This window comes from Phyllostomus hastatus, unplaced genomic scaffold, assembly GCF_019186645.2.
Source record: "Phyllostomus hastatus isolate PE091 unplaced genomic scaffold, TTU_PhHast_1.1 phas_contig_40, whole genome shotgun sequence".
NCBI classification, from domain to species: Eukaryota; Metazoa; Chordata; class Mammalia; order Chiroptera; family Phyllostomidae; genus Phyllostomus; species Phyllostomus hastatus.
Window position 1 is genome coordinate 6,502,940 of NW_025333872.1, and position 26,264 is coordinate 6,529,203.

Sequence of the window (26,264 nt, forward strand, 5' to 3'; positions counted from 1 at the left end):
TGTTCTCGTTCTACCCAGTCATTAGAAAAACTCAGTCACGGAAACAGAAACTCTAGCAGCCTAAGTGCGGTGCTGTGTCCCCAGAGAGAAACAGTGACAATATCTGATTCCATGATCCCAAATAAGCTTCTTTTTTTTAAGCTGGTTAAAAAAAAATAGAAAGCAGCCTAAAAGAATAAATGTTGTGTTATTCAAGAAAATACATTTATTAATGGCCTGGAAATGTTGGGATAACTTTGAAGGAAAATAACTTATTTATTTTTCATCTGAATAGAATGAATGTTATAAATATTAAAAATCGATCAGAGGTGGATGCTCAAGTATGTTTATTTGTTTACTGGTTGAGAAGTTATTAATACTGAGACTAATATTTTTACAAGTTTATTTCACAAATTAATTTTAAATATCTTTGTTTACAGGGACGTAGGTCTGTTCGATATGGAGATTTCCAGTATTGTGAGCAAGCAAAATCAGTAATTGTGGTAAGTGATTTTAAAATATGCTTACTACACTGTTATTTTTTATTAGTTTAAAACTAGTTCCATATTTTGGCATTTATGGGAACATTTTTATGCCTTCAGGAGTGTAAAGCCAACATCAGCCAAAATCATGTGTGAAGATTATTGAGTGTTGCATTACTGCTTTTGCTAGTGTTTTTAAAGCTGTGGAAGACTAATATAGAAAAGGAATGTTTAGATGACATATATGTATTTTCTGTCTTCTTATTTCTTCATCAGAAACGTCTTAGAAAGTTTTTTTGCTGTTTGTCTTGTTTTTGATAGGGTTTCACCTTACTTTTTAAGAATTAAACTGGCCTTTAGCACCAGGATTAAAATTCAGGGGAAGTTGTTGCTTGGTATCTTATAGCAAGGTATGCTGCATATCTTAACATTTATTATACGTATTACTTCTCTAAAAGAAAACTTTGAACATTCAAATTTATTTTTAAAAGTTAGCACTTACTGCCCTGGCTGGTGTAGCTCAGTGGATTGAGCGCGGGCTGTGAACCAGGCATCACAGGTTCGATTCCCAGTCAGGGCACATGCCTAGGTTGCAGGCCATGACCCCCAGCAACCGCACATTCATGTCTCTGTCTCTCTCTCTCTTTCTCCCTCCCTTCCCTCTCTAAAAATAAATAAATAAAATCTTTTTAAAAAATTAAAAAATAAAGTTAGCCCTTATTATTTTTTACTACATGTAACTGCATTTTGTCAATGTTTTTTACTTATTTTATATATTGTGAAATGTTTTTAATACACAGATGAAAATAGAGATAGCACAATGAATACCTGTGTACCCATATTACATACATTATTTTTTATACTTATTTTAAATAAATGAAGTAGTATAGAGGCCCCTGTATTATCCCTTAATTTCTTTTCCCTTCCTCTTCTCTAGAGATAACTTTTCATGAATCCATTTTCTCATGCCATGCATACCTTTATACTAATTCGATTTAAATGTCTGTCAACGTTACATGTTGATTTGGAGCCTTTAAAAATTACGTGACAAGATTCATACTGAGTGTACTGTACTGCGACTTGCCTTCTCACTTCAGTGCTGTTTCTAGGCTTATCTGCGTTGATACATGTCCCGTAAAGTATTCCATTGATGACTATACCATGGTTTTTCCATTCTCTTGTTGAAGGACAGTGAAAATATTCCCAATTTTGCTGTGACTGGCAGTCCTGCTGTGGGCATAATTTTGGCCCCTTGTTGCAAAGATGCAAAAGTTTCTCTAGGGTTTATACCAAAAATGGAATTCCTGAGTTGTTAGGATATGAGTATTTGCAGCTTTATTACATTTTGCCAAGTTAGCCCCCAAAATGGTACTACCAACATACATTCCCACCATGAGTATATGAGAGTTCCTATTTTTGAGCAGCTTTGTCAAAACTATATATTGTTAAATTTTTAAATCTTTGCCAGTGTGATGTGGATGAATGGCATCTTGTGAGTTAAAATTTGCATTGCATTTATTACAGAGTATCTTATTTTATATTTAAGTTTTTTGTGTATTGATTATTTAAGTTTTTTGTGAAATTCCTGTTCATATCCTTTACCCATGTTGGATTGTCTTTTGTTTTTCAATTTATTTGTAGGAAACTCTGAATTTTGGTCTTTCGTTGCAAATACCTTTGTCTAATATGAGACTGTGTTTCTGGTGCCTCTCATTGAGCAAAAGCTTTAAATATTAATGTAGCAAAATATATCTCTTTATGATTTATACATTTTGTATCTTAAGAAATTCTTCCTTGATTTTTGGACATATTCAATAATAATGCATCAGAAACTGTTGTGCAATTATGTGAAAGAATATTCCCACTCCCAGTAACTGTTTCTTCAAGTATTTAAGGATAAGGAGACATGGTGCATATAACTTACCCTCAGTGGTTTGGTTTATTTTTTAAAGCATATGTATATATCTGTCTATGTGTGGAGAAAGATAATGTGCAAATAACACAGCAGTTGGAATGAAATGTTTACAGTAGATGAATCTGGGTGAAGGAAAGGGTTTTTTTTCTTTTCCATTGTTGCTTTATAACTTTCATGTTCAGCAGTGTCGTTTAAATTTTTCTATTTTTAATAGTGTTTGTAATATCTGGTGGTGTTTGCATAGATACATTCATAATATAGAATAGATAGTCCAGAAACAGATTTTAATATAAGGAAAATCTAGAAAACCACAGGAACATTTTTGAGGGAGGAGGAGAGCTTCTTAACCAAGAGCCCAAAGTGTTACAAAAGACATTTTTTTGACTACATAAAAAAATTACATAGCAGAATATTCCATAAACAAAGTCAGAGAAACAGTAGATTTAGAAAAATTATTTCTAACGCATAGGGTAGACATTTAATGTTTATGGTAACAGAGCTCAGAGACAACCAAGTAGGGAACAAATAACAAAATAGAAAAATGGTCATAAGACACAAAAAAGTAATCACAAGGGAGAAAATATAGGTGATCGATATATGAAATGAGACTCAAACTCACTAGTAATCAGTATAATGACAGGGAGATGTCATACCCATCAGACTGGAGAAATTGCAGTGATAAAATACCTCGCTGGCAGAGATGCAGAGAGTAGGAATACTCGTATAAAAGTAAATTGCTATAGCGTTTTTGGAAAACAGTGTAGTAGCATCTGTTAAAGTTTTACTTCTCCTGGTTATTTATCCCATAGAAATATAAGCACCAATAAGTGTGTGGACAAAGATGTTTGGTACTGCTTTTTTTGCAGTCACAGAAGATTGAAAACACAGGCAATATGAATGTCCTTCACTAGAGGATGTTTGAAAAAATCCACACACAGAATATTATGAGACATTAACTCAAAATATCGTTTAACACAAAGATACACAAGAGTATGTATAGTATCCAATTTTTATAAATCAAAAAATAAATATCTCTTTTAATGTGTACATATGTAATATGTATAGATGAGAAAATTCGCAAAGATGTGCTTTGTTAATGTGCATTGTGGAGGCGGGATTAAATGGGCAGGTAGAAAGTGATCTAAACAAAAATTAAGGGGGATACTGGTTAAATAAAAAAGTCTTGATAGCCTAACTAGACATTTCTGCAAAGACATACACGTTTCCAATAAGCACATGAAAGCATGCTCAACGTTACTGATCATTAGGGAAATGCAATAAAGTCCACCGTGAGATACTGCCTCGTACCCATTAGGATTGTTATTATAAACAAAATAAAAATAATAGCACCGTAGCCCTTAATGATGTTACTCAGTGCGGGGCATTGCACCAAAAACTGGAAGGTCCCCAGCTCCATTTCAGATCCGGGCACATGCCTGGGTTGCAGGCCACGTCCTTGTTGGGGGTGTGCTAGAGGCAGCCGATGGATGTTTCCCTCGCCCATCAATGTTTCTCTCCCTCTTTGTCTCCCTCCCATCCCCTCTCTAAAAATAAATATAATCTTTAAAAATAGTAATGATGATACTTTGTAGTTTCATGAAATAAAAATACTCTTTTCTATAAAATAGTCTTTTAAGTTTGTTTTTTCATCCTGCCATTTCTTTTTAAGAGAAATACCAGTAGACAGACAAAGCCGCTTAAAGTTCAAGTTATGCATTCATCTATTGTCGCGCATCAGAATTTTGGTTTGAAACTTTTGTCTTGGCTGGGAAGCATTATTGGATATTCAGGTAGGTGCATAAAAGCTTATGCTACTTGACTATAAAATGAACTCATATGCCCTTGTAAAAACTGTTTTGGAAAAAATATCAAGTGGAATAACTTTTTGCTTTAATTTCATATTTTAGAATACCATCTTAGAATATTTTTATGCACAGAAAAAACCTATGTTTCTCAAATTTTGACCCACAGGATTTTTTTAATATGCATACAAAGGGTTTTGTGTTCAGATAAATGCAGAATACATTGGGTTTTAACAATAGTAAATGACTTTAACATGCTAATGAAATCTAAATCTAACAACTTGATAAAAGAATTTTTTTTTAATGGAGCGTCTGTGGAACTCTTCACTCAGCAAGCTGGAAAAGGCTGCTGTAAATAAAACCTAAGTGATGATTAGCGGTTTAAAGAATGAAACACTAGTGTTGATATCTTTATTTTGACTCCTGCGACTCCTGGCTTCCAATAATTTGCAACTCTGAAAATTTGTGAATTTGAAGTTACTCATTTAGTTGTTTTGTTTTTCCCTAGTATACAAATTAGATAATCTTTTAAATGTAATGGTAACAGAATTAGAATCCTCATGTTCAATGCCAAAAATACAAATTGGTGTAAAATGCTAAAGAGTAAAACAGGAATAGATTGAAGCTGTCTGCCATACTATATGTCAGGCAAGGGAGGTGGTTTGGATAAGTGGCATTCTAATGTTTACATAAAGAAAATTTTTTTAAGTTTTGATGTTTTACATTGGGTGCCTCTGTGCCAAGTATTTACTATAGTAAAAATTGCTCTATTTTTTCCTGATTATTTTGTGTACTTATAGAAGCTAAAAACTGATTTTAATTATAAATTATGAAAGCAAAATGTTAAAATTTTGGTTATGTTAATGCTTATATCAATATTTCAGCAACTTTTTTTTTAAGTTTAGTATTTAGAGGATATAGGAATGGGTTTTCCAGGGCCTCTCACATAGTAGGTCCACACTGATAATACCAGGTGACATTTTATTTAATGATGACAACATTTGGCATGGCATTGATAAAAAGGACTGGTGTATGTTAAAGCACTGAGGTCATGCCTTCTTTCCTATAAATGGTAGCACCATATACCTGTCAGTTTTTCTGTGATATGATTTAATTATCATTGGTGTTTGAAGAACCGCATTTCAGTGGTTTTCGTATGCTTTGCTCTTCAAATTCTTTACAGTATATGATGTCATTGCCTTTCTGATAGACATATTTTGATGTTCTGGAATAAGAGTTGGTAAATAATGTAAGATTTGGAATTTTCTCCTTTTGATGCAAATGTTAATAAAATAGTTAATATGTTCACTTTTTCTGATAAATTTGACCCTTAATAAATCATGTAAAACTCCATAGATCCATATAAACATTTCTACTAAAATGTCATTTTATTTTAATATTTGAAACTACTATTTCGTGACTGTGTGTCTTCCTGTTTCAAGATGGTCTTCGCCGAATTTTATGTCAAGTTGGTTTACAAGAAGGACCAGATGGCGAAAACTCTTCTCTTGTGGATAGATTGATGCTTAATGATTCCAAATTGTGGAAAGGTGAATCTCTTAACTACTTTCAAGGTATTGGGGAACCTACATAGGTAACTAGGATGTTCAAGTTTTGTTTTTTTTTTTTAAGATTTTACATATTTATTTTTAGAGAATGGGTAAGGGGGGGGGGGGGAGAAAGAGAGAGAAACATCGATTTGTGAGAGATACACCCATTGGTTGACTCTTGCATGCTCCCAACCAGGGACCTGGCCCACAACCCAGGTATGTACCCTGACCAGGAATTGAACTGGTGACCTTTCGGTTTGCAGGATGATGCCCAGCCCACTGAGCCACACCAGTCAGGGCTGTTCAAGGTGTTTTGTTTTGCTTGTTTTGTTTCATTTGGGAAGATACTTTAATAAGTATGATTTTAGAATTAGCACATGCAGTCTTATTTTGCGGAGAGCAGACTTCGGGGCCCATCACCCAAATTAAATAACCTTTATATATTTTTAGAAACTATGTTTAGAAAAAATTGATTTTTTAAGCAGATTATAAATATTTTATACAAAGGAACACACGTGGAGATTTGTTTTTGAGATTTAAAGTAGAGTTGACCATGTAAAAACTTTGGGAATATAATTTTTAGCTTCTTTGTGTATCCTTATCTTACTCCTGCTCTTTTTGTCAAAGGCGCTAGGAGCGTGTATCATCAGTTGTTCATGAGCAGTCTGCTCATGGATTTGAAGTACAAGAAGCTGTTTGCTGTGCGATTTGCAAAGGTGAGTAGTTTCTGAGATTTGAAGATGCACGGAGTAGTCAGGTTATGTACAGAGTACCTGCTGCCCGTCATTATATCCAGGCTTTGAAAAATAGCAGCTAACTGTGTGTTGGTTTTAAAGTCTAAGAGACTTCATAAATTACCTTTTTATCTTTTATCAGTAGAATAAAATTCAGTGAGGCTTTTCTTGTTCATCATCTGCCATGATAATATGAACATCCATCTCTACAGTGTATTGATATGAAATAATAAATGAAGAACTTAAACCTATCCATTGTGAGTTACAATGTTATTTCTGTTAAAATTTAAACAAGGAAGAGATCATCTTAGTTGAAACAATGAGTATATATGGATGTGATTTAACAGTCACAAACTAGATTGTTGATATTGTTGAATTGTGTTCCTCTCCCTTTAGTAGCATATGATTAAGTAGTTGTTTTTATTATTATTCACCTATATTAGGAGTTATTAAGCAAGGAAATGCATAAGAATCATTTGAGGAGTTCTTTTAAAATACATGTGTTTGTGTTCTATTCTCAAACTGGCTGAAGCAGATTCACTCAGATTGGGGTTCAAGCACATGTACTGTGAAAGAGCCATCAGGTGATTCTGCTGCGCACCCCGAAGTAATACACGTCTGGTTTCAGCAGTAACAGTGTAAAGTGCTGTGGGTGGCCCCACCGGTGTGTAATGATGTCCCAGGATTTTAGTAGCTGTTACCTCTTTCTGCTCATAAACTGCCATTTGTGATTGAACAGATAGATCATCTAGTGAATTCATGTTTATACACAAGTTTATTTGGTAGAAATCGTTCTGGTTACCGTTCTTACAGTGTTAGTTCATTGACTCCTCCAGCGCTGACTTTTCATTATAATCCTTAAACCTTTGGCCAATGTGGATTAGAGGTGAATCTCCCCCTTGTTGTTTAGAATTACCAGCAGTTGCAGAGAGATTTTATGGAGGATGATCACGAGCGAGCAGTGTCCGTGACTGCTCTGTCTGTCCAGTTCTTCACCGCACCTACTCTGGTGAGTAGTGCTTGCCTTTTCTTTGTAACTGATAGCTGGCACTCCTTGCCTTTTTTTGCCTTCTTAATAGAACTATGAGCGTTTGCAGAGTGATTATGTGACAGATGACCACGACAGAGAGTTTTCAGTCGCAGACCTCTCGGTTCAGATATTCACAGTTCCTTCACTTGTAAGTACTGAAAGACCAAGAAGAACTTTTTTGTTTCCATTACCAGAAGTGAAGCCTTAAAAAATAGAGAACTAAGATCTGTATATTCCTGAATAGAATAATATATTTTATTAATGGGTGATCAGATACCTTCGATCTGGAGGGGAAAAAGTCATTTTTTTTGTCCTGGCCTGCAAACCAAAGGGTCATGGGTTCAATTCCCAGTCAGGGCACATAAGTGGTTTGTGGGCCAGGTCCCGAGTAGGGGGCGAGTGAGAGGCAACCACACATTGATGTTTCTCTCCCTCGCTTTCTCTCTCCCTTCCCCTCTGTCTAAAAATAAGAAAAATAAAATCTCTTTTTTAAAAAGTCATTTATTTTAATCTGTACTATCTCATATTCTCCAAGGTTTTGAGCTGATGATTTAAAATTAAGCTGATTGGTTTAACAAATGTATCCATTAGAAACAGACAGCATATTGTATGTAATCTTAGACTTTGAGAAGTCCTTACCTCTAATGAGGGGAGGGGTAGCTAAGGCAATGGAATCATGATGATTAGTCAGTCTTGCACTAAATTTCACTAGTTGCTCCAGAAGGTGTTACTGTTTTAGTACTATTCGGAAATTAAAATTGATTTAACTTGTTTAACAAAACTTTGTTGAGCCCCTATTATTTCTTGGGCACAGTTCTGTGCTTTGGGAATACGGTGGTAAACAAAAGCAGGTGTGGTCCTGCCCTCATGGAACTTAAAGTAGTGGGAAAGGCTCACGTGTGTGGTGGATTAAAGTTACATGGAAACTGAAAAGCTTGTTTTGAGAGAGAATTAGAGATCTGACCTTTTCCCACAGTTCAGAAAAGGATTCGCTAAGGACCTTTAAGCAGGTTTAGAAAGGGAAGTCCCTGCAGAGGGACAGCACTTAGGAAAGTCCTGGAGTTGGAGTCCCAGAGCAGGGAACACAAAGCCAACACAGTTAAAGGTCCTGAGCGTGGAATGAAGTGAGACCAGAAACGTAGGCAGGGGCCCAGCTGTATATTAAGGATATTCTACAGTAATTTTACTAGCCAGGTATATTTCCTAGTTTTTTTTTAATGACTTGGCTTCCCCCTACCCCCGACCCTGGACTACTTCTGTGCTTGAGGATATATTCTAGTACATTTGAAGCTGTCCGAAGTCTATTTATCCATTAATGAAATGTTATTATAGGCCAATTGAAGATTTCGGGTTTTGTCTTCCGAGCATGGGAAGACGTTGAAGGATTTTAAGTGGCAGTTACGTTATCACATTTGTGATTTTTCTTTTTTTTTTTTAAGATCACACTACTTGAGTATGGTGATTGTGGTGGGGAGAGGAGTGGGTGGAGGCAGAAGACGGTATGTGAGGGGGATAAATGGTAATGGAAAAAAATAAAATAAAAATGAACTATTAGCCTTGGCTGGGGTGGCTCAGTGGATTGAGTGTCGGCCTGTGAACCAAAAGGTTGCCAGTTCGATTCCCAGTCAAGGCACATGCCTGGGTTGTAGGCCAGGTCCCCCAATGAGGGACACTCAAGAGGCAACCACACATTGATGTTTCTCTCCCTCTCTTTCTCCTTCCCTTCCCCTCTCTCTCTAAAAATAAATAAATAATATCTTTTTTAAAAAAATGAACTATTACAAAAATGATCACACTGTTTGTAGATTGGAGAACAAATTGGTGAGGGCAAAAGTGAGTGTGGGGAATCTAATTAGAAGCCAGGGCTAGGCAAGGACCAGACAGGAACTGATGGGAATTTGAGCTGGGATTGTGGCAGCGGATATGAGAGTCGTGAGAGATATTTGGGCAGTAAAACCTACAGAACCAGCCGGATGTTGAGTTTGAGAAATGTTGGGTGTGGTGAATGACTGGCTGTTGGGTGTGAGGGGAAAGTGTAAAGATGATCCCAGGTTTTGACTTGCATCTGAGAGGAAGTTGCGCCACTTGCGCCGGGAGTTTTGCTGAATGAAGAGGATTTGTGAAGAGGGAAAGGATGCTTCCAGTTCAGTCAGGGATAAGTTTGAGAACCTCTGAGACAATCCCACGTGTGTTCAGATCTGCACCTCTCTCCTGCATTTATCTTTTTGTCTATTTCCATGCCAGTACCCAGTTTAAGTAATATCAGTTAAACATTCCATTTTGTTAACTTAGCTCAGCGATTTTTAACCAATGTGCTGTGACATCGGACCATTTAGTCAGGGACACTGACCTCTTTTCCCTTAGATTATCGAATTAATAAAAGGACAACAGCCAACACAACAATAGCAGTTTAGTGTGAATGATCAAAATTATACCTTTTTTTTTGTCAGATCGGCAAAAAATATATTTTCAGTGTGCCACAAAATTTTGATGATTAGTTTATGTGTGCCATGAGATGAAAAAGATTGAAAATTGCTGACTTCGACAGCTAAGTCTCCTTCCATTACGCTTTCCAAAAATTTAGTTATTCTCAGGGCTTTTTTTTTTTTTATGAATTAATATCAGTTTGTCAGTTACCCCCTCCAAAAACCCTAGGATTTTCACTGAAAGGATACTGTATTTATAAATATTTTGGGAAGAACTGGTATCTTTGTAATAGTGAATATCCCCATCTGGGAACATAATTTGTCCTCATTTACACAGTGTTACTGGGTTGGCCAAATACTAAATCCACTTAGTATTGTCTGCAAAATAAAAGACACATTTCATTTTCACCACTAACTTTATTGATTTGGGCATTTTGAGTATGTTAGCTAACTCCTGCTATTGGCTTCTAGTGGATAGAGGCCAGGGGTGCTGCTAAACATCTTCTAATGTATAAGACAGCCCCACAGCAAAGAATTATTTGGCCAAAATGTCAGTAGTAGCAAGAATCTTGGCAAACCAGTTTTGCCACATTTGATCATCTCCATATACTGCACAAATTTTTTTTTGTATTCCATTTGAGTTTTTACCTCTCTTGAAATAATAAAGTATAATACACAATGCTGTGTATCTTTTTTCATCTTTAATGTTTAAGTGGCTGTACAAAAATTCACCAATTTTGATGTTTATGTTTAATGCACTCTGATATGACAGCTTCCACAACATAATAACAAAATTGTTTAGAATGGAATTAAAGACAATTAAGCACTACTGGAGCTATCATACAGAAGAAAACAAATGAATTTTTTGACCAACCCAGTATTTTATGCTCTTAGGAAAAGCTTCATAGTTACCTCGTTATGGGTCTTACACAGTTTAAAATTAAGTTTAAATGTTTTAGATTGTTTGGTGTTGTACTAAATTATTCACATTTTCAATCTGGCTATGGCTAGTTATGTAAGAAAACTGATTTTTACATGTTCATCTTGTATCTATCTGGTTCTCTAACATTTCTTCTAATACTTTGTGTTGATTTCTTGGAATTTCTAGTAATCTGCAAATAGTTTTTGGGGTTGTTGTTTTTTTATATATATTTATTTTCAGAGAAGAGAAGAGAGGGAGAGAAACATCAATGTGTGGTTTTCTCTGGTGCACCCCGCACTTGGGGACCTGGCCCCCAACCCAGGTCTCTGCCCTGACTGGGAATTGAACCGGCAACTCTTTGGTTCATAGGCTGGCACTCAATCCATTGAGCCACACCAGCCAGGGCAGGTTTTTTCCTAATATTTCAATTTTTTATTTTTGTTTCTTGTATGACTCCTATAGGAACACTAAAAAAATAGCATATGTATTCATTTATTGGAAAAATTTAGCACCTTTATTAAGTAGGCACCATTTTGGGCTCTAGAGATAAATACAACAATAAACAAAACAGACAAAAGTCCCTGTTCCCATGGAATGTATCTGATTGGGGAAAGATAAACAATTGCCTATTCTTTATTTTAAACCTAGTGTTAAGTGCTGCAAAGTAGCAAAGCAGGTTAAGGGAGTAGGAAGTAACAGTGGAGGAGTCATATTTTATACAAAGTTACCGGGTGAGGCCTGTAGAGAGGTGGTGTTTGAACAGAGACCTGAAGGAAATGAGAGCGTGTGTGGCGTGACTGTCTGGTAGAAGGGCCTCCTAGGGAGAGGGAACAGCAAGTACAGGAGTTCTGAGATGAATGTGCACCTGGCGTTTTGGAAGAAAGAATCCAAACAAGCTAGTATTGCCAAAGTGAGTGGGGAGAAGGGTCAGTGAGTTTGGGGGTAGGGGAAGGTAGGAGTTGGCAGTGCCAGCCTTGAAACCCCATTCTAACAACTTACATCTTTTATCTTACAAAAAAGATAGAAAGGGAGAAATAATAAGAACAGAAGTTAATAAAACAAAGTAAATATACAAAAGAAAAACTGACACAATCAAAAGTTGGTGCTCTTAAAAAGCCAGGGAAAAGGGGATAGATCTCTACTAAGAATAATAAGTAAAACAGAACATTTTAACTTTAAACAAAACTATAGATTTTACAGATATTGAATAGAGAATAAGATAATACTAGGACCAACTTAATAACATTAGAAATTTGGATGAAATGAAAAGAAATTCCTAAGATAAAACACAAGTTATTAAAAGAGAAATAAATATAAAATTGAAAATGTTAATTAGTGTAAAAATCTCATAAAGAAATCCCCAGGCCCAAATGGCTGCACTGTGAAATTCTTTTAAATATTTGAGAAAGAAATAACATCTGCCTTACATAAGTTTCCTCAGAAGACAGAAAGAAAATATATAATGCTTGCCAATTTAATTGAGTCCTCTGTAATCTTGATACCAAAACCCAAAGAGGCAATTAAAAGAACAGAAAATTACCAACTAATTACCACAAATGAGGTCACACAAATCAAATGAAACCAAAAGGACAATATATCACAACCAAGTTTGGTTTATTTCTCTAATCTAAGAATAGTGTAACATTTGAAAAAAAATCAACTGGCATCATTCACCTTATTAACAGACATAAAGGAAGGGAAAATTAAATGCTTTTCCTGAATTCATGAAAATTAAACACTTATTCATGATTTAAGACAAAGAATACCTTATAGTAAACTCGGAGGGAAAGGGAACTTCTTTTCGTCTGATACAGTATTTAAAACCAAAACAAAAAGTAAACCCCAGAGCAAACATTCTCTGTAATGGTGAAATATTAAAAGCCTTTCCCCTGAAATCAGGAATGAGAGAAATTTTTACTTTTATTCACCACATAGTAACTGCATTTTTTTGTTGTTGTTGTTATTTCTTGAGATAGATCTTTAAATCATTGACCTTCAGCCTTTCTTTTCTGGTAAGTGCATTTAGGGCTCAAGTTTCCATCTGAACAAACTTTTTAGCTGCGTCCCACAATTTTATGTCATATTTTTATTATTCAGTTAATGAAACGAAATATCTTTGTGGTTTCTTCTTTAGCTCATTTTTTCTCTGTGATTATACTTCTTAAACGTATATTGCTAAATTTGCTCTTGTTTTTTTAAATTGTATTTTTTCCATTACCATTTAACCCCCTTATACCTCCCTCCCCTTGTATATTGCTAAATTTCAAAACATTTGGGTATTTTCTTACTATTTTTTAATGAATTTCTAGCTTAATTTCACTGTACCCAGAGAACATACTCTGATTTTAGTCCTTTGGAAATTTGTTGAAACTTGGCTTTATGGCCCAGAATGTTGTCAGTTTTGGTATATATTCATTGCACACTTGAAAGTAATGTATGTTCTCTCATTACTGGGCTCAGTATTTATTATGTATGTCACTTAGGTCAAGTTTGTTCATTTTCATGTGTAAGTCTTTTATATACTTAAATAATTTTTTTGTCTACTTGTTCTATGAGCTGTGCAAGCATGTTAAGTCTCCCACAGTGATTGTTGATTTTTTCTCCTTTTACTTCTTTAAGTTTTTACTTCCTATTCTTAAAGCTGTTTGATTGAACGCATACAAATTTAGAATACTTCCCAAATTGAGCCTTTTGTCATTATGAATTATAAGATTTCTGCACATTTAATACAACTACCTATGTGTTTGTCTGTATATTTACCACCTTACGATTTTTTTCTGTTTGACTCGCCTATTTTATTTCTTTTTCTCTCCTTTTTTATCTTTTGGGTTAAATATTTATTATTTCATTTTTCCTCTATATTAACTTATTAGTTGGACATTTCACTTAATACTTTTAAGGGTTACTCTAGAGCAGTTTTACTCAAAGTATCAGTTATGAAAATATACTCAGTTTGTACCAGAATGTTAAACAACACACTACCTACTACCTTCAGCAAAAATCTCACCATGGGGAAAAAAAAAGTCAGCTGAACAGAACTGTTGTGAATAGTTGGTTTTACCTTCTTGTGCAAACTTCTCGTGGCAACTGGAACCAGCAGTTTCCAGGCTGCTGGTCTGTGGACCGGAGGAGTGCCCTGAGGTTGTGCCGCGCACCCTTGACTTATGCAGTCGAGCACCAGGTTGCAGCCTCTCAAGAGTGGAAGTCGAGGCTCTTCCTCTGCCTTTGCGAGTGTTGGTGGGGATGGAGCCACAGAATGTTCTGTGGTGGCTGGCCAGACCAGAGTTTTCTGTCTGTTAGGTTATTCCTTTCCTAGGGCTGGAGGCCAGGCTTTTATTTGGGCTTTTTGTTGTTGTTTTTTTAAGCCTGTACCCATTGGCATTTGCCAGTTGCCAACTTCTTCAGCTCCAAATCTGGGATATATGAGGTGAAAACAAACAAACAACTTTATCATTGTCTCTCCTTGGGTTCCGGGGTTCCTGGCCAGTGTGCCTTCTTCTCTCCACCTTTCAGAGTCTTCTGGTGTTCCTTTTGCATGTAACGTCCAAAGTTTTTAGTTGGACATAGTGGAGAGACTAGAGAAAAGTATGTCTACTCTGCCCTGAACACTGAGGTGAAAGTCCCTTCCCCTGCCCCCCCCAACAAAATAGGTTCCAGTTTTCTGGAGAAATTCTCTTTTCCTCAATTTCTTGAATATATAAATCATAACTATTTTGAAGTTGTTTGATAATGCCATTATCTGATAATCTGTAGTTCTGTTTTTATTGTTTGAATTCATTTTTTGTCATTTGGTCTGCCTAACAACTTTTTACTGACATTTGTCTTAATCTCAGCAGTTTTACTGTGATTTACCTAGATGTGATTTTCTTTATATTTATAGATATTGGAATTTGTAGATATTAAATCTCTAGGCTGGTGCCTTCACCAGTTTTGGAAATTTTGAGCCATTCTCTCTTCAAATGTGGTTTCTGCCCCATTCTCTCTCTCTCTCTCGTTGCCTTTTTTTTTTTCTTTTCTTTTTTTTTTTTTTTTAATTATTTTTAAGGAGGGAGAAAGAAGGAGAGAAACATCGATCAGCTGCCTTCTACACCTGCTCCAGCCAGAGACCGGGACCAGGCCCGTAACCCAGGCATGTGCCCTGAACAGGAGTCAAACTGGCAACCTTTGCTTTGTGTGGCAATGCCCAGCCCACCTGAGCCACTGTGGTCAGGGCCTCATTGCCTTTGAATAGAACATTGTTTATTAAATGATCATATATACTGCATTATGTCTTCCTAGAAGTTTCCCCTAATGTTGTTAGGCAGATAGAATAAGACCGATCACCTAATTGAGTAAGGAATTGACATGACTCAAGGTTGTTTTGGCACGACTCTCTCTCACCCTAGCCGGATGGCTCAGTTAGGTGGCTCATCATCCCACACACCAAAATGTTGCAGGGCCAGTCCCCCATTAGGGCACATACCTAGGTTGTGGGTTCAGCCCCTGGTCGGCGAGGCACATGCAGAAGGCGACTAATCGATGTTTCTCTCTCTCTCTTTTTCCCTCTCTCTAAAACCAAAAAAAAGCTTTTCCTTGGGGTGAGGATTAACAAAAGACTATCTTTGGATTCATCCTCACCCCTGGGACATAACCCTTTAAGGGATTGATGTATCTCTCGTGCAACAGCATTCTTCTCCTTCTTTCTCCCTCCCTTCCCATCTCTCTAAATAAATAAAATCTTTAAGTAGTTTTGTCATGAACTGGTGCTAATAATTCAAGTGATTCAAGTATCTTACTTTATTAAATGTGCTCGCATTATAGTTAGCGTTATCCCTGTATGCTATCATGTTTAGTTGCTCTAAAACTCTGTGCACTGGCCATTATTACTCTGAAGTTTTTCAGAGTCTTTAGGAGGCATTTGGCCCATGTTGACTAAGCAGTTACATATGTAATGAGCCTTGCAACACAAAACCGAATATGAATTACATAAAATGAATAAAAACTATAATTAAGGTAAATAGCAGTAGTGTTTTTTAAAGCAAAGTTAATTGTTAGCATAAAAATAAGTACTTTTTAGGGTGAGTGATAAGAAGTACTAGAAGTATATAATGTTAGATATTTTAATGTTGAAAAGTTAGCAACAATCTAGGCATGAGGTGATAAAGCCAAGCACTTTTATTTTTCTTTTCTGTTGTAAACCTGGAAAATATATGCTTTCTTTAGTTATCTTTTTAGAAGCAGAAATGCCTGAATAACTTTCCTATTTTAATGGGACAGTACTCATTGGCCACCCTATTGATTTTTCACTTGGCACCCACTAAAGGCAGTGAGAGTCCAATCCAGAACTATCTAGTGGATAAACCATCTCTTCACATGCATTTGAAACTGAAATTACTAGTCACTGCGTTGGTTAGTGAGATGTACGTTCCACCAATATTAAGTTGTCACTGCACCAAACTTCCTTTTACTGCCTCTTTCAAGTCTAGTAGGAGGGCTCTACAGAGTTTTTCCTTAGGTTAGTGAAATTGCATTATATTCACTTAACTTCTTCCTCAAATCAACTAATAGAGCACACAGAAATCACCTGTCAACACCTCCCCTCCTTCAAACCTGACCTTAGTCTTCACTGTCTAGGAAAATTAACAGCTGTAATCCTGTTGACTTTTGAGCTTCTTGGGGGCCTAAGTCCTAGCAATGTGGTGATAATTTTAAGAGTTTTTCGAAAATAACTACATAGATTTTCTCCTTATCTGTTAACTTTAGAATTTAATCTCTACATTAGAATATAACTTTACTGTATTCTTAGACTTACCTTTTGCATTTTTTGGTCATGCATTTTGATGCAGCTTTCTGAATTGCTAACAAATCTGATATTGACTGATGTTAAGACCTAATTAAGTAGTCACCTAGCACCAGTAACCACTTGGAGCCTAGGTAGGATATATAAGTGGGGGACAACCCATGATCTTTTGTATCAGAGTAGTAGTGTGGTATTCAAAGTTCTAACTTTACTGTGGAGAAAAAAAAAGGAACTGCAAATTGTTAAGAAATAATGTTCAATTTCATTCATAAGATATGTAAATTAAAACCATCAGAATGGTAAAGGCCAAAATGTTTGAAATTTGTGTTGTGTTATTGAGGGCATGAGGGGAAAAATACCCATTGTAGATGACATACACATTGGTGAGCTTCCTTTAGGAGACTGTTGGTGACATCAGTCAGAATTTATGATGTACATATACTTTAACCCAGTAACTTTACTTCTGGGAAATTATGAATATTCTTCCAACTGTACATAGTAGATATTTGTTACAAAGCCTTTGGTAATAACATAAGACTGGGAAAAAACCCAAATGTCTCACCTCTAAGGGCCTGGCTAAATAAGGCATGTTAGAAAAGAATATATCAAGTGGGGGAAAAAAGTGCAAAACAGTGTTTATAATATGCTATTCTTTGGGAGTGGGGAAGGTAGATATAATTGTTCATATCCATACTTTTACCTACTTAACCGATATATTATAAATCTAAATATGTATATATATGTATATACATGTTTATTATTATACATACATACACCATCTCTGAAAGAATATGCAAGAAAACTGCTAAGAGATTGTGAGGAGGACCTCAGAAACTAGAACTTATTTTTTCCTTTTTTTTGCATCCTTTATATAATTTGTTTATTCAAAAAAACATAGATGTGTATATCTATACTTAGAAACAAAAACTAAATCTCAGCTAGGACGATTGAGGAAATACAGTTTTATACTGAATTCTGCAGAATCTGTGATATAAACCTCTGGATCCTAGAGTAATTATACCATACCATTATAGGTGTCTAAATGTCTCAGTTAAGGAAAATTTGCAGCCTGATTCAGACCCCCACTCTGAATTGTCTTTGAATAATGAGCCTTGGATCTGTCTCCTAACATTCTGGCATCTTTCTCCGTGATATAATTGTTGCTTCATACAAGTGGCAGTTGGAGTAAGTAATTGTTATTTAGAACTACACAGTAATGCATTAATGATGTTGTACTGTAGTTGTGTTGAAAAGTTTTAAACCAAAAGCTCTAACCAATGTTGGTGACTATTTTTTAGCTTCCTAATAAATAGGTTTTGATTAGCATATATACTCTCATACACTTTATTCTAGGCTCGGATGCTCATTACGGAAGAAAACCTGCTGACCATTATCATTAAGACTTTTATGGATCATTTGAGACATCGAGATGCCCAGGGCAGATTTCAGTTTGAACGGTATACTGCTTTACAAGCCTTCAAATTTAGGAGAGTTCAGAGCCTTATTTTAGACCTCAAGTAAGCTTTTTGTTTTTAATTATCAAACCAGTTTCAACTTGTAAAATGTCAGCGTTTATCCATATATTCATTCCTGTTTTTCTCTTGCTCAGGTATGTGTTGATTAGCAAACCAACTGAGTGGTCAGATGGTCTAAGGCAGAAGTTCCTAGAAGGATTCGATGCATTTTTGGAATTACTGAAATGTATGCAGGTATGTATGAACTGACACATTTTAAAAAGGAAATACTCACTTTACTTTTGCTTTTCTTCCTTTCTTTTTTCGATTTTTGTTGTTGTTGTTGTTCATTGAACTGCACACCTTTCTGTCCATGCATTTATTTCATTTGGGGCGCATTTCCAAAAGAGTCATTTGGATGGCTACAGTTTGGACCAAGAAGCTCCTCTTTCATTGGAAACTTTAAAAAAGGCATAGAATGAATGAAATCCCAACAAAAGTTCTGGCATCTACTATTTTTTTGTATTTGGTTTTTGTTTCAGTCACCATTAACAGTCTTTTTTTGAGGATTGAAAGTTTATTATTTTTAATATGCTTATGTAGACCTTTTCCCAGTTATTTAAGAAACTATGTTTGAAGATTTAAAAAATGTTTCCATATTTCCTTTTTTTGTGTATGTGTTATAATTTTATAATACAGTATAGAACTTTTCTTCCTCTGTTTAATTCTTTCTTTTGGAAGCAACCCATATACAAAATAGAATCCAGAAGCAGAAACCAATTGACATATTTAACAAGTTTTAACTCTAAGAAGATAGTTAACATCTCAGTAAATCTAAGAAGTGTCATTATGGTTCCTTTAGTAACTATCTAACTTTTCTTAAGAAAGGAATAAGCAAAGTTGATCTACTATTCATAGAAAATATTCTAGTTCTATGGTAGGTGTTTAATTTATAATAATACTTGTGATTTGTAGAGGGTTTTTTTTTGTATCTGTAGAAATAATATCTACTTCGGTCATTTTGAATAAAATATATTTATAAGTTCACAATATTTTAAAAGCCTGTCAGATTTCTTCTAATAATTTTCATATACATGACAGACCTAAAAAGACATTCAAAATATTTCATGAAGTGTTCATTTTATTATTTAAAAGATATAGAAGATTGCCTCTAAAATAATTTGGTGTATATTTCACAAGGATTTTTAATTTGTATTTTAGAGACTGTTAGATAAACATGTAATTTAAGAAGTTGGACTTCTCATACTACTACTCGAAACTTCCTATTAAGCCTTCTACTGTGTTATATATTTTTGTAATCAATATGTATTTCTTCTACATTATTTTTTAGGTTTTCATGTAAGAGAACAAGTATAATTTTTTTTAAGATTTTATTTATTTATTTTTAGAGAGGGGAAGGGAGGGAGAAAGAGAGGGAGAGAAGTATCAATGTGTGGTTGCCTCTCACGTGGCCCCCACTGGGGACCTGATCTGCAACCCAGGCATGTACCCTAACTGGGAATTGAACTGGCGACACTTTGGTTCACAGCCCACACTCAATCTACTGTGCTACGCCAGCGAAGGCTGAGAACAAGTATAATTTTAATTCATTTAAAATCTTTTCACTTTCTTTAAGGGAATGGATCCAATTACACGTCAGGTTGGACAGCATATTGAAATGGAACCAGAGTGGGAAGCAGCCTTCACTTTGCAAATGAAATTAACACACGTTATTTCAATGATGCAGGACTGGTGTGCTTTAGATGTAAGTTTCTTCTAGATGGGAGGTGGGGAATAAATAGACTTTTAAGTAAATTTTGAGGAGCTTGGAGAGGGTAATGGTGATTGATACCTATCTTATAAAACAGCATATTTTCCTTTTTCCCATATACATTTGATAAGTTAAAATTCTAAAGCCTTTTAAAAAACTTGGAAAATATATACAAGAGGAAACAGTCTAAACTCTCCTCCTCTTATGTTACTCTCTTTATTTTTTCATAATCCTATCTAGATTTTTGAGCATATGAAAAGACTAGTCTCTAAATCTATCCAAAAATAGTTTTACTATTGGTATATTTCTTATGTCTTAAAATGATTTTGTCCTTGTTTTGGCTATAATGTCTACATGGAGCCTGTTTCGTTTAAGTTGAGAGGTCAGAGAAAGTTTTTATCAGATCTGAACTATGTGTCATGGTTACTATTCAAAGAGAAAGAATATACCTGACGTAGGGACAGTGGACTCACACTCTGTGATGAGGAGTGTGGTTGCTAGGGGAGCTGTGAGAGGCTCTGGTTGGATGCAGAGGTTGAAGGTGGAGAGGTGGACAGGGGCCTGACTTTGCAGGGCCTTGGAGGCCATGAAAGGAAGTTTGGGTTTTATTCTCTTTTTTTTAATATATTTTATTGATTATGCTATTACAGTTGTCCCATTACCCCCTCTTCATTCCACTCCACCCTGCACACCCTCTCCCACCCACATTCCCCACTTTAGTTCATGTCCATGTATCATAAGTTCTTTAGCTTCTATATTTCCCATACTATTCTTGCCCTCCCCCTGTCTATTTTCTACCTACCGTCAATGCTGCTTATTCTCTGTACCTTTTCCCCCTCTCTCCTCCTCCCACTCCCCTGTTGCTAACCCTCCATGTGATCTCCATTTCTGTGGTTCTGTTCCTGTTCTAGTTGCTTGCTTAGTTTCTTTTTGTTTTTGTTTCAGGTGTGGTTGTTCATAATTGTGAGTTTGCTGTCATTTTACTGTACATGTTTTTTATTTTCATTTTCTTAGATAAGTCCCTTTAACATTTCATATAATAAGGGGTTGGTTATGATGAACTCCCTCAACTTGGCCTTATCTGAGAGGCCCTTTATCTGCCCTTCCATTCTAAATGAAAGCTTTGCTGGATAGAGTAATCTGGATGTAGGTCCTTGCCTTTCATGACTTTGAATACTTCTTTCCAGCCTCTTTCTTGCCTGTAAGGTCTCTTTTGAGAAATCAGCTGACAATCTTAATGGGAACTGCTTTGTAGGTTACTATCTCCTTATCTCTTGCTGCTTGTAGGATTCTCTCCTTCATTTTAACCTTGGCTAATGTAATTATGATGTGCCTTGGTGTGTTCCTTGTTGGGTCCAACTTCTTTGGGACTCTCTGAGCTTCCTGGACTTCGTGGAAATCTATTTCCTTTGCCAAAATAGGGACGTTCTCCTCTATTATTTGTTCAAATACGTGTTCAATCTGTTGCTTTTCCTCTTCCCCTTCTGGTACCCCTATAATTCAGATGTTGGGACATTTAAAGATGTCCTGGAGGTTCCTAAGCCTCTCCTCATTTTTTTGAATTCTTATTTCTCCATTCTTTTCTGTTTGGTTGTTTCTTTCTTCCTTCTGGTCCACACCAGTGATTTGAGCCCCAGTTTCTTTCCCATCACTATTGGCTCTCTATGCATTTTCCTTCATTTCTCTTATTGTAGCCTTCATTTGTTCATCTAATTTGCCACCAAAATCAACCAGTTCTGTGAGCATCTTGATCACCAGTGCTTTGAACTGTGCATCTGATAGGTTGGCTATCTCTCGGTCACTTAAAAGTACTGGTCCTGGGGCTTTCATTTGTTCTTCTGTTTGAGCCTTTTTTTTTCCTTTGGTCTGGTCATGCCTGTTAGATATGAGGGGCGGAGCCTTAGGTGTTCACCAGGGCGGGGCACCCCAGTCGCTGAGTTGTGACGTTGTATGTGGGGAAAGGGTCCAAGAGGGAACAATGGCACTTGCTCCACTCTCCATGGGACCTCAGTCCCTTCCGCCGCTTCCCCCCAGCAGACTGGGCTCCTCGGTGCCAATTCCCATGTGGGTGGGCTTGTGCACCCTGTGGGGCTGTCCAAGGATCTCTCCTGTGAGGCTGGGAGTCTCTCCCTATAAGGGGAGTCAATCCCACAGGTGTTTTCAATCAGTGCCCCGAGGCTCTATTTCCCGGTGCTGGGATCCTGGGTTGCAAGCAGTGCCTTGCTTCACAATCACTGCCTTGCTGGGTCTGCCAGTTGCCACCCCTCGGCTGGGGTCTGCCAGCTGCCACTTGCGCGTTCAGGGTCCACCCACTGCGGTCTTGCATGTCCTGGATGCCTTATACACCCGGTCCCAATGCTCTCTGCTCTCCATGCAACAACCCTCGCCTGGCTGCCCGACTCTTCCCCTCCTACCGGTCTGGATAAACAGGTCTATTTTAACTTCTTGGTTGTCCAACTTCCATTTAGTTTAATTTTCTGTCAGTTCTGGTTGTTATTCTGTTTCTAAATTATTGTTGTCCCTATCTTGGTTGTGCGAGGAGTCACAGTGTGTCTACCTTTGCCTCCATCTTGGCCGGAAGTTTGGACTTTATTCTAATTGAAGTGGGACACCACTGGACACTACAAAGCAGAAGAGGGACGTGGTCCAATTTATACTTTTTAGAAAATTACTCTGTGGAGAATGAATGGAGGGCAGCAAGAGTAAAAGCAGGGATTTAATAGATGTTGGCTTTCCTTTGAGTTACTGGAGATAAGTGGCCAGGTTTGAGAGAAATTTAGAAGATGAAATTGACAGCCTGGTAATGATGGATTAGACAATGGGGAATAAGGGGAAGACATGATTTCTAGATTTCCACAATTATACAGAGATATCATTCGCCGAGACAGGGTACTGGGAGATGAACCGAGTTGGGAAGAGAAGATTGGGTTTGATTTTGCCCATATTAGTATTTGAGGTAATTACTCATTGTCAAGTGTGAGGTGCTTATTCGGTGTTACAGAAACCCAGCCTTTTGAGTAACTTACAGAAAACCCTCTTTTTTAGGAGAAAGTGCTAATTGAAGCTTATAAGAAATGCCTTGCTGTGTTGACGCAGTGTCATGGTGGTTTTACTGACGGTGAACAGCCAATCACATTAAGCATTTGTGGACATTCAGTGGAAACTATCAGATACTGTGTTTCTCAAGAAAAAGTCAGCATTCACCTCCCAGTTTCTCGCTTACTTGCAGGTAAAGCATCCTCCCTGCCAAAAAACCCCTAAAATATCTTTTAAATCGTTGTTTGTGATTGATATTTATTGAAATATCTGCTACACTAGTCTGAGAGTTTCACATGCATTTAACTTATTGAACCATCACATCAGTCTGTGAGGTAGGTATTATTAAGTTGACTTCACATATGGGAAGAATGAGACAGAGGTGATTTGCTTAGTTGTCACACAGCAAGAAAGAGTCAGAGTAGGAACTTGGAGGTAGTTTGGCACCAGAAGCCACGTTTATAATAATTATACCGTGCTTCTTCAGTGCAGGTACCATGTTTTACTGTTTAACTCACCCCAGCTTCAAAGTCAGGTATTACAATTCAAATCGGTATCACTTAAGTGATTGCTAACAAATTGAAACCACCCTAGATTTTCTCTCATATAAGCTGTTTCTTAATCATTTATTAATAACCTTTTTAAGCAGCAGGTCAAGAGTGAGTACCAAATTGGAGAAAGAGTGTTTTCATCATAAATATTTGATTTACAAACCATTTATATTGGGTTAGCCAAAAAGTTCATTTGTTTTGTTTGTTTTTTTCCATAAGATGGCTTTAGTAGCACTTACTTGTCTTTAACCTCATTTGAAACAATTAGATTGTATTGTGGCAGCTGTCACATCAGCATACATTTTTAAAATACTTGCAAAAATTGGTAAATTTTTGTGTAGCCATTTTAATATTGAAGATGGAAGAAAATACACATTTTCTGTGTATTGTGCTTTATTATTTTAAGAAAGGTAAAAACACAACTGAAACACAAAAAAAGATTTTAGCAGTGTATGGAAAAGGTGCTGTGACTGCTCAAACGTGTCAGTAGTAGTTTGTGAAGTTTCATGCTAGAGATTTCTCACTGGATGATGTTCCATGGTCGGATAGACCGTTTGAAGTTGATGTTGATCAAATTGAGACATTGAGAACCATCAACATTATACCACGTGGGAGACAGCCGACATACTCAAAATATCCAAGTCAATAAAGTTATTTGTGAAAATTAAAAACGTGTCTCTTTATTTTACGGAAAAAACCATATGGACTTTTTGGCCAACCCAATACGTGGTAGAATATTTGAGGCTGCCACTTTGCAGCAGCCAAAAACTGAATATGCACTTTTTCCTCTCTGCAGATTCGTTTCAATACACTTCCTTCCATATTTCTTGATTGCAGGAATTCTTGTCTTACTCATGTAAAACTTATTGTTCCCTTTAGTTCCAGAGTAGAAAGCAAAAGTTCTAAAGTTTACTCATTGAAGACTGATTTCTTAAGTGTGTAGCTCGGTAACAATATGATATGAAAATGATTGTGTGTGTGTGTAAAGATTGTGGATAATTGGTATTATTTCTTCCTTAAATATTTGGTAAAATTGACCAGTGAAACCATATGGATGTGATTCTTTACTTTTTGGAAGGTTTTTAATTATTGATTTAATTTCTTTAATAAACATAAGCCAGTTCTGGTTATCCGTTTCTTCTTGTGAGTTTGGTAATTTTCATTTTTGAAGAAATTGGTCCATTTCATCTGAATTATCAAACTCGAGAGCCTAGAGTTGTTCATAGTACTCCTTTTTTATCTTCGTAGTGTCCATGGGATTGCTAGTAATGATCCCTCTTTTATTTTTGAAGGCTTTTTTTTCATTGTTGTGATCATTATCACATCCTCCTGCTGATAGCATTATATCAGTTGTATTGCAATATGGTGATAGAAGGTAACTTAGACATTTGGACATCAACAGTACAACAAATTGAACAAAAAATAAGTACCTCAACTGAAGTTGTGAGTGTAGGAAGAAATCTCCTAATCCCTGTGACTTGTTTGTGGCCAGTTTTGTTTTTGTGAGCGCACTGAGTGCACTAAAAATAAACTTGGTCCTCATCATAGGCAAGTGGCAGTGTGGTGGTGTGGAAAAGTGCTCACCTGGAACGCAGGAAAGCAAGTCCCGTCTGCAGCTCAGCTACTGATTCTTTCTGCTGTAGAAATCTGGTTGTACGGGGTGGTAGCCAATACGTATCCACAAATAAAATAGTCAGTGCTCTGAAAAGGGACCAGCTTCTGCCCACCCCGTCAGCCTCCCTCAGCACTGCTCAGTGAATGCTTTCGAGCATCCTGTCCCACTGTGTTCGATGACCTTGGCCTGAATGCTACACTCTAACTGGAGAGCGAAGTAAACAGGCATAAAACAGTTCAAGAACAACTGGGATCATGTGCTGATGGAGCATCAGTGGCAAATACTGAGTGTGCGTTATTAGAATGGGGTTTGTAATTCAAGTCTTCTGAGAGGAGGAAAGCCTCAAACCCAGCTTGACCAGGTGGCCAGCATTTATTAATAAGACTATACAAAGCATTCTCTGTTTAAACAACATAAACAGGACAATTAATTAACAAAGTTATCTGAAGTTTGAGCCATGAAAGAGCTCTTTGCATTTAGGAACTAAAGAGGCTTTGATCCTGTTCTGGAACTTCCGGAGAACTTAATTCTGAGTGATCAATACAGTGAATCCCAGGGCCAGCTTCTCTGTTCAGTTGCAGAGGATCTCACTACATATTTCAAATGAGAAGAAACTCCACTGACCTGTGAAGTATGACTTTTAAAGTTGGCGTAACATATAAATTGCTTTGATAGTTATAGAGCTGCTCTTGCTCTATTTGTATGCCTAACATTTACTTTATAAAATGTCATCAGTTTATGTTGGTAAATGTAATTAACAGTCTAGTTCTAAGCCTTTGATAGAGGTTCATGAGAATAAAGCTTTATGGATGCAATTCATTTTATATCGTAATCTGTAGCATGGTAGGTTCTCAAAGAGAAAGGAACTTAGAGATAAATTTGAGTGAATTTTTAGGATTTTTTCCCCTAAAGATTTTCACTTACAAAAATGCATTTTTGTTTGTTCTTTCATGCAGGTTTGCATGTATTATTAAGCAAAAGTGAAGTGGCATATAAATTTCCAGAGCTCCTACCTCTAGTAAGTAGTACTAACTTTTAAGAGTAAATACTGTTTATTATCTTTCATGTATTTGAAATCACTTTGAAACAAAGTTAATAAGCTTTGAGACCAGTCAGGGTTCTCCAGAGAAGCAGAACCAATGAAGAGAGAAAGAGAGAAAGTACACCCATGTTTATGTGTGGAGAGAGGAGGAGACAGGTTGATTTGTTGTAAGAAAT

General features: G+C 36.5%; 1 protein-coding gene across 3 annotated transcripts in view; it reads left to right on the forward strand.

Annotated features, from left to right (window-relative positions):
- UBR2 (ubiquitin protein ligase E3 component n-recognin 2) overlaps positions 1-26,264 on the forward strand; it is a 106,431-nt gene that overhangs the window by 37,788 nt on the left and 42,379 nt on the right. For 2 of the 3 annotated variants that reach the window (XM_045842680.1, XM_045842682.1), the window contains exons 7-16: positions 420-482; positions 4,046-4,166; positions 5,621-5,728; positions 6,356-6,444; positions 7,542-7,640; positions 17,973-18,136; positions 18,229-18,328; positions 19,710-19,838; positions 22,890-23,073; positions 26,003-26,064. In XM_045842680.1, the coding sequence (XP_045698636.1) occupies positions 420-482; positions 4,046-4,166; positions 5,621-5,728; positions 6,356-6,444; positions 7,542-7,640; positions 17,973-18,136; positions 18,229-18,328; positions 19,710-19,838; positions 22,890-23,073; positions 26,003-26,064 (1,119 nt within the window). Of the gene's footprint in view, positions 1-419; positions 483-4,045; positions 4,167-5,620; positions 5,729-6,355; positions 6,445-7,372; positions 7,472-7,541; positions 7,641-17,972; positions 18,137-18,228; positions 18,329-19,709; positions 19,839-22,889; positions 23,074-26,002; positions 26,065-26,264 lie in introns of all 3 variants that reach the window. The other variant, XM_045842681.1, reaches the window with a different exon arrangement.